The sequence below is a fragment of the Tachypleus tridentatus genome, chromosome 9, assembly GCF_004210375.1.
Source record: "Tachypleus tridentatus isolate NWPU-2018 chromosome 9, ASM421037v1, whole genome shotgun sequence".
Taxonomy (NCBI): Eukaryota; Metazoa; Arthropoda; class Merostomata; order Xiphosura; family Limulidae; genus Tachypleus; species Tachypleus tridentatus.
The window spans coordinates 45,186,498-45,195,617 of NC_134833.1; the positions used below are offsets into that span (position 1 = coordinate 45,186,498).

The 9,120-nt window shown below is 32.1% G+C and overlaps 1 protein-coding gene across 1 annotated transcript in view; it reads left to right on the top strand.

Annotated features, from left to right (window-relative positions):
- Positions 1-7,729, top strand: part of LOC143225176 (lachesin-like) — a 35,059-nt gene extending 27,330 nt beyond the window's left edge. The window contains exons 6-7 of the mRNA XM_076454134.1: positions 5,017-5,304; positions 6,042-7,729. Of these exons, the coding sequence (XP_076310249.1) occupies positions 5,017-5,304; positions 6,042-6,223 (470 nt within the window). The 3' untranslated portion in view covers positions 6,224-7,729. The remainder of the gene's footprint in view (positions 1-5,016; positions 5,305-6,041) is intronic.
- Positions 7,730-9,120: the final 1,391 nt, after the last annotated feature.

Below are 9,120 nucleotides of genomic sequence, written 5' to 3' on the forward strand. Positions count from 1 at the left end.
CTACATGTTAGCAGACACAACCTAATTACAGACATTATACGAACAGTGTGGACATGAGGTAGCTTAAGTTTATTATTTAATCAAACCTAATATTAACCGAAATATAGTACATGACTATTTCGATTCGAGGTATTAACCTTAAGCCTTATAATGTAATTGCTTCAATATTCGAAATGAAAATATTTTGCTTCAGTAATGGTAGTCACATTTTTATTTAAACAGTAATGGTAATCACATTTTTTTTTAAACAGTAATGATAATCACATTTTTATTTATATGTTATCTTTATTGTCAATAACAATTCAAGTATCCATATACTATGTTTGGCTACTGATACAAGTTATGATATCGTAATGTAGCTTAAATATTTGCGGACATTCCTGTACTTATATATATCTTCAGTCTATTGGTTAATGTTAAGTTAAATTATATACACAGCTTGAATTTATCGAATCAAAAACATCTTAGGTGTGAAAACTCACTAGGGGTGCTGCCAAACTAGTAGCTACACATATACCATTGATACGAATTTTATAATTAATATCTATTCACAATGGCGGATTTAAGGTTGTGTGGGCTCTACATTCCATGTAGTTTTACCTAGAATAAAATTGTCAGTGGGCCCTCTTTATGACCATGGGCCCTGGGGCTGAGCCCCCTCTAGCTCCTACCTAAATACGCTACTTCTTATTCATTAGCTAGCTAGGCTGACGTTTTGTTTGTTTGCTGTTGTTGTTTTATCAACTTGGGACACGATGGTGGGCAAAACAAATACTTGGCTTAGCTGACCAATGAATGAACGTTTGGTATAAAATTATTTTCAATGTAGCTATCATTTTAACCGGCAATTATGGTTTTACTTATTTAAGTCGCATGTTCAGTTATTTTTGGAAGCACCTTTTTTTATTAGATATCATAACTTTTTCTTAATACACACCAACATATGACAACAAACAAAAAGTGACATCGATAGTAACAAACATTATTCTTAGGCTGGCAGCTCTATTATTCTGAACAGATCTATACTTTATACAATTAACCAGATTCTTTAAAATGTTTAAAGGTAATCTCTCTTACTTAAAATGTCTTTTTAATGCGAATGACGAAAAACTAAAATAGTGCACTTCTAATCTTAGATGAAACTGTAGTAAAAATTCAGGCTAGTGACGAGGTGGATATGGTACTCGAGTCACATTCAATCAAACATGCTCGCCGTTAGGGGGAAGTGTTATAATGTTATTTTAAATCTCATCATTCGTTTGTAAAAAATTTAGTTCTAGAGTTAACGATGGGTGGTGATGAATAGTTCACTTCTCTTTAGTCTTTCACTGCTAAATTAAGGACAGCTAGAGTAGATATCTGTCGTATAGCTTTGCTCGAAATTTAAAAAAAACAAGGAGGTTAGTGAGTTTTTACGTGGGCGTGCGCAAAAAATCTGGATCAAAATTGAGTTCTCGTTGCTGAATAACCTTGCACATTTGACTTATAGTGCGACCAAATTTGACATCTAATTGCATAATAGATTATATGCATCTATCAATGTTGTTTTTTAATCATACAGCCTTTCTGTGGGATCTTTGCAAAAAAACAACAACACTTGAAAGTCATTTAGGCAGGATTAAAATATATTAATCTATGATGCCTTTGTTACCTATATTTTTGGACGTCAGCAATACTAATCGTGTTGTGCACGTATATCAGATTCGATTTTATTAAAATATTTCTACGAGCCTACCATAAAACTGAAATTACTGTAGACAGAAATAGGTAAATTAATCTATGAGACTATGGGCATGTTTAATACATCAATCGAAATGGTTTGACCTTCTTAGTCCAGAACTGTAATTGAATTTCAAATTGGCGAAAAAATAACCGATATTTGAGATAAAAGTTTACAACTGAAAAACTCAGACCCATTCTTTTGTTTTGGAATTTCGCGCAAAGTTACATGAGGGCTACTTGGGCTACTCTTTTACCAACGAATAGTGGGATTGACCGTGACATTATAACGCCCTCACGGCTGAAAGGGCGAGCGTGTTCGGTGCGACAGGGATTCGAACCTGCGACTCTCAGATTACGAGTCGAACGCCTTAACCCACCTGGCCATTTTGGGCTCAGACCCATTCTGTGTTGTATTTAAAAAAATGGGAAGAAATTCAATCAATGTTAGAAATTTTATATCTCATACCTTTCTTGATGTATTGTCTTGAACGATGGTGTGTGAAATAAGAATACAATAGAGCACTTACGACAAAAATATGTGGTAGTTTGGGTTAACACAATCACAGCTACAGAAAATGTAAAATTACTGAACTATCGCTCCTATTAATAAAACAGTTTGCCATGCGGGTTGTTTTGGAGGCACAACACACTCCTGTTTAATAAATTTGAGTTACAATACAAAATTCAGAGCATCTTAGACTTATCTTACAAGTTCGATCTAATCTTTCTCTTTATGGGTTTTTCATTATTGTACACTGAACACATCTAATGATAAAATAGTTAAAAATAAAATATGAATGATTTTAAAAAATGATGATTTTATTTTTGCATTCCTGTACAAGTTTATTAAAACGTATGTTTTGTTATGTTAGCCTTATAATATCATATAATTTAAGCAATGAAAGAATTATTTAGAGGAGCAAAGCTACCCGGAAAGAGAACAATAATGCTATATTAACAAAGCAGTTACTTTTCTTAGTTTGATACAATATTAAACTTAAATATCAAATAAGTGCTGCAATATAGTTCTGCAGGATTTCGATCCACCATTGTATAACGAAGTGAAAAAAGTTTTACTTCTTTTTTATGTGATAGTTTTTAGCTCAATTTAACGATATATTTGTATAATAATAACACATTCTTTGATTAATAAGACGAAAACTTGAAATGCAGATATATCAGTTTCTTGTACTGAAAATAATATCATAATTTGTGGATCTGGCTGTGTAAAGAATTATGTTCAAAACAAAAATAAATCGAATGTTTTGGAGATATAAAAGCCAACAGAAATATTGTGAAAGCTCAAAATATTACCTCTAGTGTTTTGCATACTTTTTGGTAATAATTTTATGCTTTTATTAAATAGTATTTAGGAATGAAAAAACACATTAATGTAGGTTGTAGACATAGTTCTACACACCTGTTAACTCTTTTGTTTCAAAACATATTTTAAGGCTATTCATCGTTACAATTAAATTTAACGATAAGGATTAGCTTATATCTTTGTGATATGAACTCCATATAAAAATACATCAAATACCTTTATCATAAACATTAAAAAGTGCAGTTCTAAGTAACATACATTCTCATTAGCTTTTTGAGGTCGAAATCTAATTCACTTGTGGTTCTGAAGTATATTGAGCCTACTGGCTTATTTAGATAACGAAATGGGTATCTTAGTTTAAACTCATAGTATTTGTTATGCTAGTTTTGTTTTTGAATTTCGCGCAAAGCTACTCAATTGCTATCTGCGCTAGCCGTCCTTAATTTAGCAGTGTAAGACTAGAGGGAAGACAGCTAGTCATCACCACTCACTGCCAACTCTTGGGCTACTATTTTATCAACGAATAGTGGGATTGATCGCTACATCACAACTCCCCACAGCTGAAAGGGCGAGCATGTTTGGTGTGACGGGGATTCGAACCCGCGACCCTCGTATTACGAGCCGAACGCCTTAACCCACCTGGCATTGGCGGGCCAATTCATAGTAATAACTTTGATAATCCTAAACATAGGTAGTCGGAAACAAGAAGTAAAAAAGAAGAAAAAAAAGTTAAATTTTGTTATTAGATCACTTCCGACGTGATCTCCAAATTCTGTTTTGTACAAGAAGATTATTACTTCAGAAAGATAAATTACGTCAAATAACCGTCGTGAGACAGTGATTTGAAAAAAATATGTCATAAACGGAGTTTAAAGTGTGTGTCTATTTTGTTATAGAAAAGCCACATCGGACTATCTGTTGAGCCTCTCGAGGGAAATCAAACCCCTTATTTTAGTGTTGTAAATTCGTAGACTTACCGCTGTACCAGCGGGTGGACAGAGTTTAAAATAAATGTTGTAAATGTGTAAGGAATGGTGTTAATTCTCCCAAACAATATCGCTAATGTTTCTCTTGTTATGACCAGGGTCGCGGGTTCGAATCCCAGTCGCTTCGTTCGTTTTCGGCTTTGAAATGATAACTTGCATAGTGTCTTCGTAGTTGTACATTTTTGGCCTGGCATGGTCAGGTGGTTAGGGTACTTGACACGTAATGTGAGGGTCGCGGGTTCGAAACCCCGTCACATCAAACATGCTCGCCCTTTCATCCGTGGGGGCGTTATAATGTTTCAGTCGATCCCACTATTCGTTGGTAAAAGAGTAGTCCACGTGTTGGCGGTGGGTGGTGATGACTAGCTGCTTTACCTCTAGTCTCACATTGCTAAATTAAGGACGGCTAGCACAGATAGCCTTCGTGTAGTTTTACGCCAAATTCAAAATCAAACTGTCAGACCAATGAACCGGGTTTGTAAGGTAGAGGATCATCAAGACAAGGCTTCCAGTTAAACTTCCGACTTTTGGTATTTATTAAGGTCATAATTAATTAACCTGATTTATTAGATTACCCATGTTTTCGTTGTAAAAGAAGTCGACGATTAACAGGTTTTCTAATATAGAGCTATATATATATATATATTATTAGTTGTTAAAAATATCTCGTTTATTCTGATATTAGATAAAGAATGCGTTTGTAGTTGATAAGCTAAGCAATATAGTTTGAGATTGCTTTAGTTATTTTTATGTAGATAATAAGATAAGAAATTAAAATATTCAGAATATCAGCGTAACAAAAACTAGAAATAAATTATCCTAGTGTGTAATCGTGTTGGTGATGTATACTAAAATGCATCGCAAAGGCACAGCTTTATATACTAGTCTATGTAAATTTAATAAGTAACGCTATCATTAACCCAGGTAAGAAGTTATTAACAATTGCAGGTAATTTTTATCAGAAACTGTATTGTGTGTTATTAGTTGCTCCATACGTAACAATTGACACTCATCGTTATGGGCAAGCACTGCAGTATGACATGGACCTCCAGTGTCATGTAGAGGCATTCCCATCCCCTTCGATAGTGTGGCTTAAAGATGGTCTAGAGTTGAATGACAACCAGCATTATCGGATTTCTATCTTTGCCACGGCTGATGAATTCACTGATTCAACTCTACGGGTCATATCCATTGAAAAAAGACAATATGGCGTATATATATGTAAAGCTCTGAACAAACTAGGTTCTCATCAACAGAAAATAGAGCTATATGGTAAGACAAATGTTTTTAACCATGATATTTTTTCAATTTGTATTCATTTCTACCATATTCTATGAATGCATGTTGTTTGATTTTTATTGTAGTTCTAAAATCAATTATTAGATATTTTTTTGCTTAAATATTTGTTAATTTTTGAAACTTTAATATTTATTCCGTTACTCTTGTTAAAATACATATATACATACATACATACATATATATATGTAATTATTCATCCTTACAGTGCTTAAATGCAAAATATGACCTATAATAATGCAATCTTTTAAATTGTATAATAAGATCTTTACATGAAAACCCCTTAACTTTCGTGTAAATAAACAACTTCTTTAAATAATTTAATACATCTAAAAGTAATAAATAAAACTATTAAAGTCTTTGTTTTTGATTATTTTGAGTTCAAATGCTCTGAGTAGCGTATAACTTTGCCTCTATTCTAATCTCGCATGTTTTTTTACTTTCTGAAAGGATGTCAATAGAACGTATTTTTTTCATTCATTCACTATAGTTGAACTTATACAATGATTAATTACTTGTGTGCTTTATTATGGAAAAATGTGTGTTGTTTAAAGGAAATGCTGATTCAAATATGTTGAAAACGTTTACTCACGACAGAAAGAACACCTGATTCAGCTAATAAAAGTGATATTAATAGAATGACTAACGAAAATGTGGATAATTTTCATTGTAGGTTGTTTTCTTTGACTCTTTTTTTTCCAATTTTCTTCTAGAAACTGCTAATGTCATCTGCCCTCCGGCCTGCGGAATTGATTTAATATCTTCCTCACCCTCGACGTTTCATGCGACGTTGCCTATTCTATCACTTATTTTAACTATTCTAATAACATGGAAAAATATTTTTTGTACAAATTGCAAAAGTTTTGCTTATTTGAAGTGCTTTCACAAGAGTTGAGAAGGCATGTAGTCAATTTGTAGTTTTACGCAATTTTTACCTTTGGATAGTTTAGTTATTTTTAACAAAATTGAATATAAATAATAATAACAACCTGTAATAATAATCAAATCATGTAGCAACAAAATTCTAATATTCGTATGAACAATTCTGTGTATTTTTGTTTTCTGTAGTTTAACATAGGTATTAACTGCGCTTTTCATTAATTGGAGGCATTTACCTAAAAAATATGTTTACAACAAACTCCTAACAACTTGAAATAAATAAGAAATTTTAAATTATTCTACCCATTGTCTCAAACTATCTAACAACATAAGTTCTTACAACTATGTTGAATTTAATTTTTGATACACCTATTTCTGATACTCAAAAGCCGAAAAAACATCAAAAATGGATATCACATTTGTATTAACTAAGGGTTCTCTCTTATATCTACCTTTTATAACAAAAATGAGCTTTTAATTAATACAACATGAGGCTATGTACAAAGTTATTCAAAAGACTGAAGTTTGAAAATAGTCGAAGGAGGATTTTTTTTTTACCAAATTGAAAGTACACAATTCTTAATCCAGTAAACACCGCTAGATGGAGATTTCTAATTCAGGCCTTAAAGTGCATGCTGGCTTACCTTACTAGATGAATGAATTAATTTCCCACTTGATAAAAAAAATGATCAGACACGCCAGAAGCTTTATTAATCTCTAAAACTACGAGTATTAGTTTCAGAAGACGATAATCAAACTCATCAGAAAAGCCTTAATAATTCCCAGAATTGTCTGTGTTAGTTTTAAAGCTGAATAATATTTTTTTCTCAATGTGAAAAGTTAAATAAAAGTAAATATGAAACTCTAATTATTATTGTCTTCACGGCTTATTAGTCAGTTATACCAGTTTCAGTGAGTTCTGCTTCAAATCAGAAACCATAGAGAGTAGCAAATCAGAAGAAAAACTTCAAACTTCTTGTGGTGTTGAACTATGAATTATGTGTGGTATTTCTAGTGGTTTCTACTCCCTCTTACAACTTGAAAAATGGATGATTTTCATTCTTAACCTAAGGTGTCCGAATGAAGCCACATTACAATTATTCTTTTAAAATGTGTGGTAAAAATAAATGATAATTGATATTGTATTATTTTAAATGTTTTCCTCTTGAGTAGAAATACAGATATGAGATCTCTTAAAATAAAACGTAATTACGAAAATACTGTTCTGTTATGATTTATGTGATAGCATTTTTTTTTCCTTTTTGGAGATAATCACAATGAGAAACATAACTGTGAATTATCAAGTTTTATGTGAGTTACAGATAATATATTGTTTGTTTGAAGTTGAAGACAAAGCTTCACAATGGGCTATCTATGCTCTGCTCATCACAGGTATCTGAAGTCGGTTTTCAGCATTGTGAGCATGCAGACATATTACTGTCCCACAATAATATTTTATGACCATGTTAAAACTTTGTCGAAACATACTGTATTAAACTTATATCATGAAATAATTTGTCAACTCCAGTATATTATTTTATAATGCTAAAATTACTTACATTTCGAAATAAGTATGTTAAGTACAAAATAAATTTTCTTTTTCATATATTATTATGGAGCATGTTCGAATATTATATTGTGCAAAACGATTAAACGATAATCTACTGCAGAAAAACAGAAAAGCAATCATTCGAAGACTAAAAAAAACATGTTAATACAACATATCTTCTACTCCATGGGAAATCCGTTAAAGTTAAAAACTTGAACAACAGAACGCTTATATGAAAAAAAAAAAAAACACACACACAGTGTTAGGTTCTGCACAACACTATAAATTCGAAAAGCGAAACAAGACCTCTGAACATGGATAAATAAAACCAAAATCAACCGAGACCAATAACCATTACTTAGAATAAACGCATACAGATATTGACAATAACAAGATCTAACAACCTTAAAAGTGACTAATTAAAGTTATTGACGGCTGAGGCCATGATTCTGTCTGATAATTTATTTTTTTGAAATAAAATACTCAGCATGAAACTCGACATTCTTCTCGAAATCAAGATAAACGACATGAAAACTCAGTGTACGTGATGAACTTTCTTTATAAATCTACTTTAGAAAAAGTTGAATGATTAATTATAGACCAGCATTACTGCATCTAAACTGTTAACTAATGCAACACTTTCTATATTTACAAATCACACACGTTTCTACTAATTGTTAACATCTAAGAATTATGCCAGATATTCTAAATTTTGAGTTTCAACCAATTACTCCTTCTTCTAGCATTGAGAAAATCTTCAAGACATTGCCAACAAGCCCTTAACTTCCATAACACAAATGTACAGAAGGAAGAAAATGAATCTACAAAACATTGTAGGCATTCTAAAGAACCAACTCTTTCACCATCCACCATCTTATAAAGCAAGTTCAACACGTACACTGAGTTTTCATGTCGTTTATCTTGATTTCGAGAAGAATGTTGAGTTTCATGCTGAGTATTTTATTTCAAAAAAATAAATTATCAGACAGAATCATGGCCTCAGAACATTATTCTAACGATAGTTTCGACGATTTTGCTTCATTATTTAAAACAAAGTGACTTGATAATTGAACCATTTAGTTTCAGAGAAATTATCCAGAAATGTTTGAAATTGAGCAACGTGTCTTCGTTTTTCAGTACGTGCCTCTCTTACTAACACTAGCTAAACATCCACAGTGAAATACAATACTTCCATAAAAATTATTAAACAAGGCTATCTATAAAGGAAGCTGAGAAATTAAGATACCTTGTCTGAATGATGTTACGACAATACGAGTCTTAACAACCAAACATCAGACACGAGGAAAGAGAGCTAGCAAGTAATCAAAACCTTGTAAGAAGACCCCAGCAATATCATATAACCA